The following is a 20,182-nucleotide window of genomic DNA, read 5'->3' on the forward strand; positions in this document are numbered from 1 at the left end:
TGAGTCAACTGTTTTTATGAATGGGCTGTCCGTTAAAAGTCTATCCGTCACAAAAGCTTTGATCTACGACATCAAATACATCAGTAAATAACTCATCTTTTAAAAGTTGATTGCTGACTAAAATGAGACTAAAAAGGATGAATCCGAACACTTCCTTTAGCTTAGTGGTGGTGACAATGGAGTCATGTGAAGTGGTGTAGTTTGTTTAGCCTCACATGCAGGGGCGCCGCCAGGGAAAATGGTTTGGGCCCCTGTCAGTCACGGGCCCTTAGAATCGTCCTAACTTTTCACCCCCTTACAGCGCCACTGCTCACATGAAATGTTAACTTTTTGCGATTGCATTTATGCTTCAAAAATCATAAAATTGGTGTTGATTTAGAAGATTATTAGCTGAACAAAACGTGCAACTATCACATTATTGTAAGTATCATTGTTTGCCGTAGTATAATTTCTGCAATAATCCAAAATCCAATGAAAATACTTATTGTCGAGGGAACCAGTTTAATGCTAACTATCAGGCATACATTGTTGATACATCACATTGTTCATATTGATTGCCATAGGAACTGGAGAATAACAAGTCCCTGTTATTTGGTTGATGTATGTCATACACATTAACTAGGACAGATCCAGAAGTTGTCACAAAGGTCAATCAGTTGGGATATTTAAACATCTTTAAATGTAATACTTGTGACTGAAATGAAAGGAAAGTGGTTTAATTCCTGCAACATAGCCCATATGTCCTCAAGTATAACCCAGATATTAATTAGGAACACATAAGGGGTCAAATTAAAGGTTAGGAATTTAATGTAGTGTATAAAAATAATCCAAATTGTCGTTTGCTTAATAAACAACGGGACCAACGTTTGGTCAATGCCATTATATCATATTGACATTGCTAAACATCAGCGGGTTGGAAAGTCAACTTTGAGTGCAAGTTTTCTTTGAAAATGCACCTCGGTCCAAACCTTAAACCCCAGTAAACACACACACTTCACTCAGGCTGGGAATATCGTGATCATCCGGTGGAATTTTCTCCCTTTGATGTTTCTCCAAGGGTGACTATTTATACAGCCACCACTTGTTGTCTGGAAAGTGCGAGCCTCTGCTGCTCCGTCGATCCCCACTGTACACAAGCACATAAACACGGCCCGGACTCACAACGCTGCCCTCCTTATCGACAGGAACCCAAAGTTCCTCCAGTGGAAATGTCTTTGTTCCCCCCGGGCTGCCACACAATGAGCGCGACTCTCTGGAGTCGGCTGAAGGCACTGCAAGCAAAGGCCTTCGCTCATTCCACACATAGCTCAGCGAAGGCGCTGACCTTGGTGAGAAGCTATTAAAAAATGTTTCTGCACTGAACACTCATGTATGTACAGTCACCTTGGCACACTCTTACATGCAGCAAAACATGATTCTGTAATAGCTTCTGGCTTAAAAAAACAAAGGGCGGTGTGTAGAAAGACACAAATTACTGCACTGGAAACTAGAGGAAAATGTTCTATTCATGCGTCTATCTAACGATCATTCTGTATCCTTCTGTCCACCATATCGTATCACATCTATCGACCCTTAATCTACAGTACCATATCATATTCTATCTACTGTATAGGGCTGCAACTAGCGGACATTTGTATAGTTGAATAATCTGCAAAGCCTGTTGTATCAACCAACAGTCTCACTCCCAAATACATTCAATTTAATAGCATACAGTTTATGCCAAATAAAAGCATTTTTCCTTTGGAATTATTGCTTAATTTCTTGAAGGGAATCTGAACCAAACAGGGATTTTTTGATTTGGTCAGTAGAATAATGTAAAAATAACTTCTTTCAGAAATGTCCACATATTTTTCCTTTACCAAAATATGGCACCTACAGCGCTTTAGATATTGAACTAGTCCATATTTCGATTGCAATAAAACTTGTATTCTAATTCTATGTACACACGATTTAATATTGCAACTGTTCTTTCTTTCTGCAACCTCAGTTTCTTCTGCAGTATTACTAAACATGTGTTCTGACATGTGTCTCTGCTAGGTAAAACGTGGTTTCTCTGCACGACAGATTCCTCGACTCAGGCTGTGGATGATGTATAACCTCCTACATACAGTATCCTCCACACAGTATCCTACACACACAGTATCCTACACACAGTATACACACAGTATCCTACACACAGTATCCTACACACAGTATCCTACACACAGTATCCTACACACAGTATACACACAGTATCCTACACACAGTATCCTACACACAGTATCCTACACACAGGGCCGTTTCTTCCTATAGGCGGACTATGCGGGGGCATAGGGCCAAAAAACAAAAAAAGTTTAATTCATACACACAAAGATGAACAAAATTAGTAGAAGCGGGAGGGCTGAAGCATAGCTTGTGGAAAGTAGCCCTCCCGTGCATCATCCTAATACAGCGGCATTATTGCGTCAAAAACATATAGAAATGAAGGAGTACAAAGAAATAAAGAAAACAGGAGAAAAAAATTAAATAAAAGTTAGGGCAGGAAAACAATAAATGCATATATATATATATATATATAAGGGCTGTCAAACGATTAACAATTTTAATTAGATTAATCACAGTTTAAAAATTAATTAATCATGATTAATCACCATTCGAACTATGTCCAAAATATGCCATTTATTTATGTATATTGTTGTGGGAATGGAAAGATAAATGAAAGAAGGCGGATATATCCATTTCATTTTCATTTTATGTTTATTATAAAAAAATTATGTGTGTCAAAATGAAAGACAGCCCACACACCTATCAATCATCAAACCGTGGGGTCTGAATTCATTACGTGTTGATTTCTATCAACGGGGGAGTACTTCAGGAAAGTCTACGGGGGGGAAGTACTTCGTGACCACAGAGCGTGAACGTTGTGATCAGCTGTTTTAGCGCAGTTCTCCAGTGAAGGAGGGGAGTCTCTCTCCGCAGCCGGTTGGCGTAGTTTTGGCACAATTCCGTTGTACAGACCGACGTTAACAGCAGCCCTGTCTGCGCACACGGAGACCGACTCTGTCGTCCGGTGATCTAACCGCCTTCTGGAAAAGCTTCACAAGTACGTCGGTAAGCAAATGCGCTTTGTGACACAAGTCACGGTACGCATTTCAGATTACGCACATAACCTGCGTACCAGTTATGTGCACCCCTGTACTACAGCAAAAGTATTCTCCGTCGGGACTTCCTGCAACAACACCACGCCGTTATCTTGATTCTGATTGGCCAGAAGACATTATCAAAGATGTTCTATTGAGAAGACGATCACTACGTGACAATAGTTTGCAAAACCGTTTCTGGTCTTCGGTATTTCCAGACAAGTGGCTTCTGAAATCAATCTTACTAACTGCTGTCTGTGCAATTCTCGGCGCGAGTTGGCGGACTTTATTTTTGCTTACTTTAACATCATTTTTCATGGTGGGGCTAAGCCATTTCTTCGTATGGGTGTAGCCTACCCCAGCCATACCCTGGCGCTGCCCCTGGTGGGATGTATGGGGCGGGCCATTCTGCAATGTGCGTTAAATGCATTAAATATTTTAACGCAATTAATTCAAAAAATGAATTACCGCCGTTAACGCGATAATTTTGACAGCATTAATATATATATCTATATATACGAAAACTAGATATAGGGTCATTTTCTGCACATAGGCCTATAGCAGTTTCAACTATCTTTTTTTGGAAATTAAAATACTATATATACACATAGGTACACATGTACTTGGCAAATGAATAATAATAATATATGCATAATTGCATATAAACATTGTGAAAACTTATTTTCAAGTGACTTTTTTTACATTCATATGTTCACGCTGTGGTTTGGAACTGCTTTTGAATGTTATTAGGCATTTTCTTATGGAAAATGTTGTGCATAATCAGTACTGTTTTAAGCTGTACTATCTCAACACATTTTAATAGATTGAGTTTTTTTTAAATATGGGAGTTGTGTGTTCATATTTACCAACACCACAGACTATTCGTAATACTTTTTTTTGGGATGTTATTATTTTTTGTAGATTTGTTGAGTACGTGTTTCCCCATATTTCGGAGCAGTAGTAAAGGTAAGGGAGAAATAGACTGTTATAAAGAGTATCTTTTCTTCAAGAATGTTCTTAGTATGATACAAAATACGTATTGTTTTTGACAGTTTAGTCTGTACATAATTTATGGTGCTTCTAATTGAGTTTTTCGTCAACAAGCAGTCCTAAAAATGTACATGCACCAACTTTTTCTATCTCTGTATTGCAAATCCGTATAATGCAGTCATTTCTACTCTCAGACTTTGTATTGAATAACATGTCATTTGTTTTGGCCACATTAAGGGATAATGTATTAACTGCAAACCAGTTACATAGTATTTTTAATTCTGCATTCACAATTTTAACAAGATCGCCAAGATTATGATGGGAGCAGAGAATTCAAAGTTCAGGTTCAGCCTCAATATATTTGGGGAGAATTAAAATGAGCTGTCTTTATTTGTAGACAGCCAAGCCCCCTCCTGTGTTTGCAGTGGCGTTTTTATATGCACAAAAGTGGTGGGGCACAAAAAACGTAGATGTCTATATATAAGCTTCTGCAGTGAGGTTCATGGCTGGTGAGGCACTGACTCTTCAGGTTTACAAATATTATATTTTGACCTAAATCAAAATATAATATTATTTTCAAAAGCTTTTTTTGTCTGATGCTTCGATTAATTTTAAACAGACAGTTCAACAAAAGGATACCCAAAAAATTTAATTTGATCATTTAAATATTGTTTATATCTTATTTTGAGCTATTTTCTAAAATCCCATGGAGAAATATCATTGCTTTTTTGTGGAGGGAAGCCATGCGCATCTTACTTCCGGGTTTTAGGACGCATCTCTCGTCTCCTCTTCACACACACCACACTTTTCGCAGCACACATACTTACAGCCAATCAGCTCTGAATTATGTGAGATGACGTATGGTGGGGATGGCAGCTCTATGCCCCTATGGTCATTATTTTGTTGCCACACACATTAAATAGGACAATACTCTGAGCATGCGCAGTGTAGTTTTTATAGTCACTGTTCACTTAGACAGTGAGAGGGAGGGGCAGGATCGGGTTTTGTCCAACATGGCTCTAAACAGCTCAATAGGCACACACTGTAGACACTAATTAGAAGAACACAGACTAAAACAGAAATATACAGACGAATCAGATGATTAACCATAATCTTAAAATATATTTTGTTTTTTGCAATCATTATTTGTAATACTTTCTGCTGACACTAGGTGGGGCTGTGACCAGTCGCCACTGTGTGTTCGGTGAAGCATTATATGCTTACAAATCCAATGTAGGATATAAACACGACTAAACTGCAATGATAGCAAAGCTGTGGCTTGGGTTTTTGGGGTAATAAAGTCCAAATCATTGGCTGACAGCCAATGAGTGACGTCTGAGGAAGATGAAAAATGTAAATTAAACATTGTTGAGAAAATGCTGCATCTCTTGCATTTATTGACAGAGAGGAGCCTTATTGTTTACCTTTTTAATATCATTTTTTGTAATTTTCAATTGCTTGGTTTTAGTGAAATTAGCCTGTTTTCCTATTAAAGTGTAACAGATTGATGCATCTCCACAGATCATCTTAAAGGCTTCGGAATCCCCCCCCCCATTGTAGTTAAAAAACTGTCAAAACTAGGGCCCCCCAAACAGCATCTTGCATAGGGCCCCCAACAAGCTAGAAACGGCCCTGCACAGTATCCTACACACAGTATCCTACACACAGTATCCTACACACAGTATGAAACCTACACACAGTATGAAACCTACACACAGTATGAAACCTACACACAGTATGAAACCTACACACAGTATGAAACCTACACACAGTATCCTACACACAGTATGAAACCTACACACAGTATGAAACCTACACATAGTTTTCCCTCTAATGACTTGCCTCACGGCAGCAGTCAGTCTGGAGCTCGGCAGAGGAGGAAATCCTGTTACAGCAGGCTTTTCATGACGCCTTTAACTGCATTACACTCCTCTCTCAAGTCCAGATCCAATTTCCCTATCAAAAGAGGTAGCACACACAGCCACGCTGTAACAAGGCCTTTAATGTCCTAAAAACACAGTACGTTTTTCTTCTGAGTATCTCCAGTGGCTGGGCTCTCTGGGTAGATGGGAACAGGAACTCAGTGAGACAGACTGGGGAGGGAGGGGGAGCAGTGGGTGAGGGGATAAGTCGCCTGACTGGTGGACGTTTGTGCGTGGTGTCCCCCCTATAATCGAAAAATGCGAAAATACCCTGTTGAGTTTAGACATACGACAGTCCTTACCTGTTCAATAAGCTTTTTTAGGACTAGGACCATAGGTTATAATAGGGATGTGAATTAGAAATAAATTAGATTAAGAGTAATAAGGGCATGTAATGAAAGTAAAAGTAGAAAAAAACATTACTTGCTTTTATCATAAATTGCTCATGGCTTGGGCGTGTGTTTTTTGTACGTAGCTGACAATTCACGCTAAAATGAGAAGTTGATAATTAGATAAAAGTTGTTTTACTTTCGGACTGACATGATTTTGAATATATCAAATGTTTTGGATGAGATGTAGTTCACTACTATACTATTAGTTGGGTAATAAAAAAAATGTACAATGAAGCTGCACTAAACTGGGCAGCCTCAGCAGATTAACCCAGTTTTAAAAAAATATTTTTGACAAAAGGCAATTCCCAGATCTATTGTTTTTTGATGTGCCATAACAATGAGCGATCTGTATTTTGGATAATCGTTAAGATTTGTGGCATATCACACAATTTTGGTTTGCTGTAATAGCATTTTGAGCTGTTCCAAGTTAACTTGTTTTAATATTACTATATGAGTATATATATGTAAAATATCCCTAAAGAAACAGTGTCTGCCCAGCTTTATGTCCATTATTGACAAAAATGTGATTTATTATTGGGCAAACGGATATTTAGCTGGGTTTTTACTCCACCAATTTCAGGTTAAGCTCGCTATATGAACTATAGAAATCAGCTTTAATGATCTTTAAGGGAAGGTGGGTCCACAGCAGGTCACATGTCCCCTCCCCCCTCTTGTCTATAGCAGCAGTGAAACCGTCTGTGTCAGAGAGGCTGCTGCAGCATCGGCCACATGTTCGTCTGCAGGATAAAAGGTCTTCCTTATTAAGTCAGCTGTCTCATCGGGCACTTTGCCAAGGGACACATCCCTCCACTTGCTATTCCCAGCTGTGCCCTTATCGCTCCAATGCCCACACTGAGACCTAGCTTGACCTCACACAACCTCCATTTAGGGATTTTCTCCCCAATCCTGATTAACACACATACTCCAAATCTAGACTAATACATTGTGGGTACGTAGAGGCAAGTAAACATGAAATAGTTGCAACTACATGTAACTTGAACCCATTTCATAGAGTTTCAACAGAGGCCTTAAACAATGCAATCACTTAACTTATTAAGTGGGATTCCCTGTGTAAATTTCAATTATCCTTTCATGTTGGCTCATTAAATTGATTGAGCACAGATGGAGTTGACCCCCAATCAGATATCTAAGATCGCCTCTGTCAAGTGTCAAGTTGAGAGAATTGATTTCAGTATTGAATGGGTTTCTGATGAATTGATTTTTTCTTGTGGAGTGTCCCTTTCCATCAACACAGAGAGAAGGGACATTTAACAATCACAGAAGGTGACTTTTCAGTTCAGAAGAGTTTCAGAAAGTGTCTTTGATTGATTAAAATGATAAAATATTAAGGGTGTCAATTCAATTCTTACTGTGTCTTGAAGTGTATTTCCCTAACAGTGACTAATACATAATATTCAAGCCTTATTCATAATAAAAATGAGTCTGCTATAAGCTGATAGGATTCATTTATAAACAGTCCATTGTTTCAGGTTTGCCAATATGATGAATAAAGAGACTTGATGATTATGCAGCCCATGATTGGTCTATAAGATTTGTTTTAAAAACTGTGAAAAGTGCCTGTGATAATATATTAAAGTTCAAGGTGACATATTCATATTATGTCCTGTTTAGTCTAACCAAAAATACAAAACCCAAAGCTATTAATCTATTTGCAGTTCACCCAGCAAAATCAATCATGGAGATAATCGTTAGTTGAAACCCTGCTTTCAGGCCGACCGTGCATGTGCTTGTTGGCAGACATTTTTAAAAAGTCGTACGTTGTTAGGTAAAGGGAATGCAGGAAGTTTCAACCAATAAAATATCCTTTTGTAAGGCTTCAAGCCCATACAGTACATGCTGCATTCAATCAAATACAATTAAAAAAACTCAATGACTGCAGTAAACTATTTAAGTATGAAGAAAGGGTACAAAACACGTCCCTTTATTTGTGGAATAAAAGCTCAGTTAAAGTTTGAGATGTGGTTCAGAGAGTGTTTAACTCGCTCAATCACTTTCTCTCCAGCGTTATTGTTCAAACACATTGGCTCACCTATTGAAATGGCTCAAGGCAACATATTTCCGTGACATGCCCAGGCTAACCAAAGAATGTGTGAAATTACATTCATTATTTCCTCACTCAAATTGAGTAAGGAAATAATGAATGTAATTTCACACATTCTTTGGTTGAGTAACTCAATGTGGATTAAATGAGTCAATTATGAGTCACACAGGAGTGGTGCCAACATTGAAATATTAGCCAAAAGGTTTAAATGTACAGTAGACTGTTCCTCCTCTCTTTTAAAACATTTGTGAACAACATTTACATTTTAGGGGCGGCTTTGGCGCAGTGGTTAGAGCGTTGGTGAACTCCAGTTCGAATCCCGCCTCTGCCGCCACTGCGTCAGGCCGTTGTGTCCTTGGGCAAGACACTTTACCCGCATTTGCTCCTGTGGGTAATGTCCGCAGTAATGACTCTTACATGTCTAATATGTGTAATTGTAAAGCGCTTTGAGCACCTGTAAAAGCGCTCTAATAAAAAATGTAATGCATTATTATTATTATTATTATTATTACTCGCACTCCATTTCTTCTATCTGCACTCAGACTAACTAACTTACTCTCTTGTTCATAAGCAGAGGCATTTTATACAGTTTTGATTGGTTTGTGGATAAACATGTACATACAAAGATTTTCCTGAGCAACAAATGGACTTTCCCTACATTTTAGTTTGAAAAGCTGAGGTTCAAAACTAATTTCTGAACATTGAAACACAAATTTAGAACCCAAATTCACCACAAGTCCATTAAGTAGCAGTTACCCCCGTAAAATCAAATCACAACCTGCCATGCTCTCAGTTCTACTGAATCACCATCCACATGCATGTCAAATGCAAAAACAAAATATTACAAGTTCCCAACACCCCAAAACTATTAACAGTGAATTTCAGTGTTGCAACACTGCAGTTTATTCCATGGAAATGAAATAGAATTTTGTAAAATCTTACCCAACATACAGGTATCTTTCTGAGTGGGAGGTGAGGGTATGAAGATTGGAAGAGATACCATATCATCCATTAAGTAAAAGTGTTTATGCCCATGCCAAGGACATGAGTTGGTTATATGATAAACTCAGTTGTATGTTGACACAAGACCTCCGCAGGTGAGATGTAATCAATCAGCAAAATATTAAGTTGGCATACACATGTGATTTAGATATGAATTAATTACGTGAATAGCCTGTGTGCAAGACAAGATGATGTCCTTCAAGTCACAGATGAAGGCCAGTGAAAATGTGTGGTTAAAAGGTACACTGCAGAAGAGCTATTCAATGTTTTTGATGGAGGTATAATATTAAAACATAAAGTATTAGATACCTGGTGCTGGTTTACAGCTGTGCCAATAGGGACCCATTCCCCAAAACAAAATCAACAACTAGAGGAAAATAAGTACTTCACCAAGTATTGCATTTAAATTACAATTGTAAGCAAGTCCTACTTTACTTAAGTAACTCCATTTTCTTTTACATAATATGTACTTATTTAAAGAAAATACTGTACCCTTTAGTTTACACCCTTATATTTATCTTCAGTTAAGTAGCTGAAGATAAATACAACTAACTTTGCAGATTAAAAGGATTCATTTAAAATAGGGATGTTAAAGAGTAAGCTACTCAGCACGAGGCCTATACAAAGAAACAATAAGCAGCACCTTTACCAGCTGCAATTGCACATTAATGGATCCATTGCTATTATTAGCATGCAGAAGAAGTACTTTGACTTTAGGTACTTAAGGGTATAGTGTGGTGACGATTATAACAAATTATGTGAAAGCAATACTTCTGTTGAAACTGTATTGTTATAGTGTGAAATTGCCTCACAGCAAATGCTACACTTGTTCTTCTCAATCTGCAACAGTCAGCATGAAAGCATCATAAACACACACTGCCAAACCAAAGCCTAAAGCAAGATCAAATCAGCAACTTCAAGAGAATAGTTCACAAGCAATATAGACCTAATAATGTCCACAAGCAACGAAGTACTGCCAGGAGACACAAGCAGGACCAACAGAGAACAACTTAACACTGAGCAGTGTTGGCTTGCATAAGATATCACCAAGCCCATAAACAAGATTCAGCAAAGCCAAAACATTGACTTACAATAGCATGTTAGCACACAGCAGCATGTACTTACAGTTGTTGGGATGAAAGCTGTATCTTCGACATTATTAATCCTTTAAGGAAAGTCTTGACAGCAGAACGGGGGAAATAATAAGTACATTACACTGGCTAATAGTGAGTGTATTAGCATGATTATCTCCTCCACATAGCAGCATTTAGGCTACATAGTGCTAGCAGGCTAATTGAACTATCATGCTAACGTTATATAAACATTAAGAGTCGATTCTATAATCTAAAATTAAAGCTACGTTTGCAGAAAAGCAGCAGGGCATTGCACACCTGAAAAGAGAGCAGCTTAATTGGACTTCCAAAGGGCGCACTCTGATTTATGTTACAGCCACAGGAGTTTGTAACATGCAGGGGTGGAAAGACGGCCTCAGGTAGTAAGTGAAAGTCCTGCTTTCAACATTTTACTGAAATACTTAATACTTGCCTGAATGGCCAATTTCAGTATAGTATTATATCACTCCATTATAATTTGTAATGCAGTCATGTGAAGGCTTAAATCACTTTAAAATGTAAATTGTGCGCTGTTGGAGCTCCTTGTATTTACTCGTATATAGCCTACTTGTTAGTTTCTTAATATAAAATGAATAACAACAATGCATTACAATTTGTTGTTGATTTATATTCTGAATTATTTATCTAAATCTGCAAGTAACTATGGTGTCAAATACATGTAGAGCAGTTCAAATACAATATGGTTATATTTGATATATTAGATATTCTTGCATACAATCTGTATTTATTTATATGCATTGCTTTTATTGAATCTTTTTTCAGATATTGGCATCAAATGTGTCTGAAAACCCAGAGAATGTAGTGTAGCTTTTTAAACGCTGCACATTAAGTAGCTTTAAATTGTGATGTACTGTAAATATTGTTACCAGCTTAAGAGTGGCTCCTTGAGGGTGTTTTACACTCCCTGGTGTCACTCATGCTAGGAGATGTGCAAATTGACCTTGCATATCACTGTACGAGTGTTGGGTTGCACTGCACACTGTCACTTGAGCATGTACAAACAGAAATGCATGGAATATGCAGAGGGAAACATGGGAAAGGAAAAGCTACATGATGAAATCTCAGAAAAGGACAGGGTCGAACCCACCGATTTTCCATCTGGTTAGTCCATGTAAACATAGACTACGTGTGTGTATCATATACATATTCAGGATATATAAGTTCATGTTTTGTGTCCTCTAATGGCTGCTTAAGGCCAGATTCTCATCAGCCAATAAGTAAACATTTGCTGCCATCATTGCCACTGCATGAGTATGTAGTGCATGTGTGCAAGAGTGTAATGCCATCATTCTTGCTGACGTAGGAAAGTAGATGCAGATTCACAGTTTGTCTAGCCTCCCTGACCTTTGACTTCTCATTCTGCCCTGCACAAAGCATGTGAGGTTTTAATGACTTCCAAAGCAGATATGCTGCTGTTACAGCAGGGAGACAAAAAAGGCTGGTCAATTTACATTTATGTTTCGAGTATTACTTTCACTAAAACTGAATAGGGGGCTGATTTTCCTGATTTAAGTTACCTCTCAACACATTTATTTATTTGTGTGGACACACACACACACACACACAACACACACACACACACACCACAAACACACACACACACAACACAACACCACACACCACAAACACACACACACACACACACCACACCCACACACCACACACACACACCACACACACACACAACACCACACAACACACACACACACACACACACAACACACACACACACACACACACAACACACACACACACACACACACACACCACACACACACACACACACCCACACACAACACACAACACAACACAACACACACACCACACACACACACACACACACACACACAACAAACACACACACAACACACACACACACACACACACACACACACACAAAACAACCTGAAAAGCTGCAATGACATTGCCAGGCTCCCAGTTGCACTCTCCCTCCCATCTACCAAAGTGTTGCTCCCCCCACCTCCTGGTGCAGAGGGTACATGTGAGGGTTACTGCAGCGGCAAGGAAGACTTGCAGTGCCAGCCCACCCCACCACGCCACCCACACCCACACACGCTTGTTTCCCTGTCATCCCACTGTGCCAGCTGCAGCCCGCTGCCCACCAGCACGATGTCCCAAAGGGCCATGCTGGTTGTGACTGTGTATTTGTGTGTTTGTGACTGTGTATTTGTGTGTATTTGTGTGGTGTGTGTGCATTGTATGTGTGGTTTAAAGGACAGAGACTTAGCCTAAAATCCTGTCACCCAGCTGCTTCCACTGTCAAGATGGTCCCAAAGACCCACATCAACAGATGTACAGAGCAGCGACAGAGAAGCACACAGAAAATCTCACATCTCTCAGTGCACTGCAGTCTGCAACCCTCTCTGCTTATACTGTAAGATAAATGAAGCAATCGTGTCCTCTACATTTTGGCTTGTTTTTTTTTTGGTGGATGCTTTCAGCCATTTGAGCTTGGTGCAGTAGTACTACGTGTTTACAAATGCTGTGATGTCCTTGGCTGTCGTAAGGAGCCACTTTTGGATTCTGGTGTCAGTTTACTGATGCAGTCTGGGATCAGAGGGTGGTGGGGAGGGACTGATGCTGCATGAAGACACTTGTACCAAGCTATGGCAATAACAAAGGTTTGATAATGATTAGACAAATTAAGGATTGAGTAAACAATTATTCACTTGAGATTAGTTTTGTGAGGTTAACTTAATGCTGTACAGATTGGAAAGTCCATTTAGGCAAATTTAGGGCCAGATAAATAAACTTACTTGACTTGAAAACAATTTAGTTTCCAACTCTCCCAACTTAAAGTTTTTGGACTTTCCACGAGGAAACAACAGGAAACTCTTAATAGTGCATGATACACATAAATGCAATACTGGAAGTATAATATATCAGCACATATTCATTTGACTAAGGAGAAGCACAACACCTTTTAGCTGGGTTACTATACCCTGAAGATTTGGCGGTGTAATCATAAGTTAAGAAAAGACTATTCAAATGAATATTCAACATTATTACTGCTTATAGTCAGGGACGTCAATCCTCAGTGAAAGTTGGTACCTATATAATAGAAAATACATCACATTCAGACATTTGGAAACAAAACACAGTATTCTAACATCCAAGTAGTCAATGTTTCTCTCTAAGATCAAATGATGCTTGGACTGCAGTATCAGGCCCATTCCAAAGTATTATTACAGTCACCCACATATTAATATATCTGTAAACATTCATCATCTCCCTTCCGCTCTCCCCCAGCGACTACACCACTTCCTCAAAGCTGTGTAAGTAGATCCGGGCAAAGGAATGGTCCTATTAGCGCCAGCCAGTAGCACCCATGGGAGCCGGAAGGAAAAGTGTCCCACCACTCCGCCCGGCACCATAACATTACTCATGAAACATTCACATCCTTATGTGGCCAGGATGATCACGCCAGCCTCCCATTGGTGGAGACCGGATCGGCCCAGAACAGGAGATGAGGTTCTATTGGTGTGGTGGGAGAGAGGAGAGAGATGGTGGGAGGCGGGTGAGGTTATCACATCGATCGATCCGTCCTCAGCCCACACAGACGAGGGCAAGGACAGCAGACTTTCTGAAGATTGTTATACTTGTGTGAGTTGCAACAGTTAGAGGTCAAGTTAGATCTTGATGTGAAAAATAACTACTTTTAAGGGATGACAAACACATAAGAAATGTAGATTAATAAGCTAAGCAGAGCTAAATGTACTTTTGCCACAGCAGCATTACATTGCATTTAGCTGACGCTTTTATCCAAGAGACTTACAATAAGTGCATTCGACCAAGAAGATACAAACTTGAAGAAATCATATAAGTACATCAGGTTTCATAGAGCCAAACATTTCAAGTGCTACTCAACTGGCTTTAGATAAACCAGTCCTTTGTTAGTATATAAGTGCTTTGTTAGTAATTCTATCGCTCGAAGTGGAGTCGAAAGAGATGAGTTTTCAGTCTGCGCCGGAAGGTGTGTAAGCTATCTGCTGTCCTGATGTCAATGGGGAGCTCATTCCACCATCTTGGAGCCAGGATAGCAAACCCACGTGTTTTTGCTGATGGGAACTTGGGTCCCCCTCGCAGCGAAGGTGCAGCGAGCCGTTTGGCTGATGCAGAGCGGAGTGCAGCCATTGAGACATTTTTGGTTGAATTTACCCCCGTTTTAGATATGCTTGTCTAATATGTTCTCCTCTATTGTGACGTGTTTTTTTAGCATTTTCTGAACATTTGTCGTCCATGTTTAGAATACACTAAAGAGTAGGCAAGATATGAAATATGATCTCATGTAGCATTTTCAATCAAGTTTTTCTAATTTATTATAATATTTCCAACAATCACTCTGCTTTTGATTCTGTTTTTGATCTCTATCAACCTCTTAATGATTCCTTAACTGCTCAATGCTAGTTGCTGATTGTGTTAGCAGTGTGTGGTAAAACATCAACCTGGTGAAGTTTGAAATTAGGTTCTTAAGAGTGGTTAGACTGAATCGAAACAGTACAAGAGACGTAAACATTATTTTTGAGCTGCAGATAGAGTGAGGTTATAATTATCAGTATTTTTTTTAGCAAACTCAAGTTTTACATTCATTTAATACATTTTTAGTATTAAAACATGATTTACTCAAGCTTTAAGGCATGATTGGTGACATGGCAGTAAACTGTCGTCAAAAGATGGTATGTTTTCAATTTGTATCATAAAGTAAAGGTCTTTAATGACATCCACTTAAAACAGACAGGGCAGAACTTCAGTGTTAGTATTATTAGATCTCAGTGCTGCGTTTGACACTGTTGACCACAGCATATTACTAGACCGACTGGAAAACTGGGTGGGACTTTCGGAAACAGTTCTACATTGGTTTGAATCCTACTTAAAGGACAGAAACAACTTTGTTTCTATAGGTAAATACACATCTGAGTTGACAAATATGATATGTGGGGTACCTCAAGGCTCCATCTTGGGGCCTCTTCTCTTTAACGTCTACATGCTACCACTGGCTCAGATAATGAAAAACAACAAAATAAGTTACCATAGCTATGCAGATGACACACAAATTTACGTAACAATTTCACCAGGAGACTATGCTCCAATTCAAACACTGAGTAAGTGCATTGAACAAATCAATGACTGGATGTGTCAGAACTTTCTCCAATTAAACAAAGATAAAACTGAGGTAATGGTTTTTGGAGCCAAGTCAGAACGTATAAAAGTTAGCGCTGAGCTACAGTGTGCAATGTTCAAAACAACAGAGAAAGCCAGAAATCTAGGTGTAGTCATGGACTCTGACCTGAGTTTCAACAGTCACATTAAAACAGTTACTAAATCAGCCTACTATCACCTAAAGAATATATCTAGGATTAAAAGACTAATGTCACAGCAGGATTTTGAAAAACTTGTCCATGCTTTTATCTTCAGTAGACTCGACTACTGCAATGGTGTCTTCACAGGTCTCACTAAAAAATCTATTAGGAAGCTGCAGCTGATTCAGAACGCCGCTGCTCGAGTCCTCACTAATACTAAGAAAGTGGATCACTCCTGTTCTGAAGTCTTTACACTGGCTTCCTGTGTGTCAAAGAATAGATTTAAAAAATATTGCTACTGGTTTATAAAGCACTGAATGGTTTAGGCCCAAAATACATTACTGACCTCCTGCTAAATTATGAACCATCCAGATCTCTCAGGTCTTCAGGGACTGGTCAGCTTTCTGTCCCCAGAGTCAGAACTAAACATGGAGAAGCAGCGTTCAGTTATTATGCTCCAATATCTGGAACAAACTCCCAGAAACCTGCAGGTCCGCTGCAACTCTGACTACTTTTAAATCCAGGCTGAAGACTTTTCTTTTGTCGCTGTATTTTTTCTTTTAATGTTTATTTTATTAGCTTTTCTTTTTAATGACTGATTTTAAATGCCCTTTTCTTAATGTCTTTCATTTTTTGTAAAGCACTTTGAATTGCCTTGTGTTGAAAAGTGCTATATAATAAACTTGCCTTGCCTTACACAATGTATGTGTTGTGTTTATTAACATTACCACCAAGTAATGTTGGACTAAGCTACCGCTGATGAAAGTGATCCGATATGGTCAAAAGTGCCAGCATAAGTAAGTGGAAACTAAATATAACAAGCGTGATCAAGATGTGTCAAAACTGGTTTAATAAATAACTGGGATGATTATTTAGAACCATGAACACTCCACTAAAGAATGGAAACCTTTGTATAAAATTAACGTATGTCCCTTGTAGAATAAAATGTATACAATATGCATATTCAGCTTTTAACACCAGCAGTGATGCATCTTTAATTCTTTATTTTGCTGTGTCCCATTTACAGAAAATACGATGCCTTTTTGAGACAGTGACAAGATATGAAAAACGGGTCATTTTGAACTGAGTTGGTAACTTAAAAAAAAACCCACACCTGCACGGTAGAAAACAAAAACTGCAAATATTGTTCCCTTCATTAAAGCCATGTAACCAAACATGAAGCTAATGCATGATTCAACAATTGAACTACTGACATCCACATGCATGACACTCCAGAGTCATGGTGGACCGCTTAATTTTTTTAACCTCCATCCATCAAGTGTTTTATTCCAGAAATCTCTGTGATAGCAAAGCGACACAAGGAGAGCACTTTACTCAGGCGAATAAAACACGCCACTATACACCACACAACGTTTTAAAGAGTTACTTTCCTTAATATTGAAAACAAACCAACAACATAAAAAGATGACCATTGATACACAAATAACATTAAGGCACCTGAAACAAAAGGGTTTGTGACGGTTTAGAAACAGTTGAGGACTTTTTAAGGCTATAAATATTGGCAGTTTTGCAACACTGCCTGCCTAAAACTCTGAATTTTCTTTATACCAAATCATGATTTAACAACCAAAATCAGTGATACATCTTGTATTAGAAAAGGGGAAAAAATTACTAAAGTAAAAGTAATAATAGAATCAAACTAATAATTTAGAAGTTTAAATGGGCAGAAAATTAACTTTCCATCAATAAAAAGCAGTGACATGTTTTTTTGCCCTTTTTGACTACCAGTTCAAATATGACAGGGTTCAAATTCTATTTTGCAATGCAATTATGAAATATTAGGAACCGGAACAATCATTTATACATCTTCCTGTTCCTAATAAAGGTTTCCTTCAATAGAGAAAGTTAAGTGCACCATTTCTAAACCCTTCAGAAAGTCCTTCATAGGTGGTACCTCACTGTAAAGGTTCTTAACTGTGGGACTCTGGATATGAAGTGTTATAAAACTTTCCTATTTCGACTGGCATAAATAAAAGGAATGACGTTGTAAAAAAAAATAAAAATAATATTAAATCGTAATAATAACAATAATAATAATAATAAAAATGTGTGACTTGTCTTTAAGTTACTTATTTCAAATATACACAGCGACTCCTTTAGTATTTATTTACACATATATACAGAGTATTCATTTCTGTTTTGATCAAATACCTCGAATGGTGTTGCTGTGAAATTGAACTCTCTCGATGTACACTTATATCCCTTTGAGATTTGAGAACATGGAGGTCAAACTGGGCAGCGCGACTCGGAGCCTCAACACGGCGGCTCTTGAAAAGGCACTTGCTACCAACTCAAATACTGCAAAAAATCCTCAAACAGAGCTTTCAGCCAAGACAACTGAGAGACCGAACAAAAATGGAAGGCCACATAGTAGGCACTGGGGTTTCTGTCCCCTCTCCCCTCCAGGCCAAGTGTTTTGGTAAGGCTGGCGCATGACGGCCACAGGTGGATCGGCGGGCAAAGCCGGGAAGAGACAGAGCAAAGGAGGGTTTCTCTGTTACTGTGGCTGCAACAGTCCGTTTCCCTCAAAAACGTTGCTTTACTGTCCCTTTAAAGTGTATCTGCCCCACCACAGACACTGAATAGGAGCCCGCTGACAATTAAACAAAATCATATTCTGTAAACAAAAAAAAGTCTTTATACAGGTTTCTTTTTTTCTCCTTTCCGATGATTCATCGTTTCATAAATGGTATAACTCCATAAACAAAAAATGCAGGAAGCTTCTTTTGCCTCCTGAAAAAGTGTTACATTTCAGCTCCTTCTGTACATAATCAAAGAAAAATAAATGAACAGAAGCAAATTAGGATGTTCACTGTGCTCTAGCTTCCTGAAGCAAAACTAATTTCAGGTGACAGTGAAAAAAAAAACATGAAAATAAATCAAAGAAAGACTTATAAAAACACAAAGCCTTTTTTCTTTCAAAAATAAGTCCGAAAATAAGAATAGCCGCTGCCTTGCTGCTTCTCTCGCTTCCACATCACGAGTCCTTTGTTTAAATGTCTAATACACAATGGTCTTTGAGGTCTTTTTGACCAGTCAAGACGGCACTGACATTTTTCCAGCGGTTGTCTTTGGGGTTGTAGCCTGGGGTCCGGTGGGGCGCTTTGAGGGATGAGCTGGAGCTGTGCATGGTACAGATCACTTCCCCACTGGACTGCGATGCAGTCTTAGAGTACTTATAAACTGGCTGCTTCCCCGCCTCTGCTCCACCACACTCCTCTTCGAGTTCAAGCTCGCCTTCCGTCTCTTCCTCCTCCGCCTCCTCCCCCTCGCCACATGTCCGATAGGAGGGGCCCATGAGCTTTTTGCGCTCCTGCTCGGTGTCCCTGTTGTTTTCCTTCAGCGCCTGCTGCTGCTGCTGACGTCCAACAACGAGCCGAAGCGGCTGCCATTGGTTGTTCACGTTATCATCGGAGGCTGTGTTCCTCTCACGCTCTTTTCTCCGTTTGCGCGTCCACCAAACAGATACGATGATGCAGAAGAGGCAGAGCAAGCAGAAGATCCCACATAGAATAGGCACCAGGTAATCTGTTGACATGAGGATGTACAAGGGATGAGTACATAGAATAGAAATCAGTAGAAAGTAGTGATAAGACACTGATGAGAAACTAATGGGACCCACAACAAACCCCTGTGGGACACCTTTGTTAATTATTACTCACCCACTGAGGGGGGCATGACTGGTGTTTCCACTTTGACCTCAATGACAGCCAACATTACGGTGCTGTTGTGCCGCTTGGACAACGTGCCCACTATAGCGCTGGCTGCCTCCCGGATAAGACTGTGGTCTGGAAGATCCTCTGGATGGAAAGACTGGAAAACCAAACCAGAGAACATTTAAGAACTGAGGACCTCAAACACTCAATCAAAATGGGGTTGTTTTGATATAATTGTACAAAGTAAAGAGTATAGTGGACAGTGGGTCATGCCAAGAAAGGCATAACATAAGAACTTGGATCATTGACTTACTATAGCCACCTCTACAGCATCCTGATTCGACTGAGAGAGGTCACACAGCAGGAGAAGGAAGTGGTCCTTTGCCAAACCTCGGGTATCAGGAAGATACCTTAGCTCATGGCATATGTTCTCCACTGTTGTTCCCTGCAAGTTCACATAGATACTTTTAAGGAACAATACAAAAGACACTGCTCCTTTAAAATGTAGCTTCAACAAGAAAATATTTTACATGAAGACATGACTCACTGTTGGTACTTTGTCTT

The 20,182-nt window shown here is 39.2% G+C and overlaps 1 protein-coding gene across 1 annotated transcript in view; it reads right to left on the reverse strand.

Moving 5' to 3' along the window:
• Positions 1-16,882: 16,882 nt before the first annotated feature.
• Positions 16,883-20,182, reverse strand: part of jag2b (jagged canonical Notch ligand 2b) — a 56,067-nt gene continuing 52,767 nt past the window's right edge. The window contains 4 exon segments of the mRNA XM_034199117.1: positions 16,883-19,490; positions 19,625-19,775; positions 19,932-20,063; positions 20,166-20,182. Coding sequence (XP_034055008.1) covers positions 18,955-19,490; positions 19,625-19,775; positions 19,932-20,063; positions 20,166-20,182 — 836 coding nt within the window. The 3' untranslated portion in view covers positions 16,883-18,954.

Source organism: Gymnodraco acuticeps, unplaced genomic scaffold, assembly GCF_902827175.1.
Source record: "Gymnodraco acuticeps unplaced genomic scaffold, fGymAcu1.1, whole genome shotgun sequence".
In the NCBI taxonomy this organism is placed as follows: Eukaryota; Metazoa; Chordata; class Actinopteri; order Perciformes; family Bathydraconidae; genus Gymnodraco; species Gymnodraco acuticeps.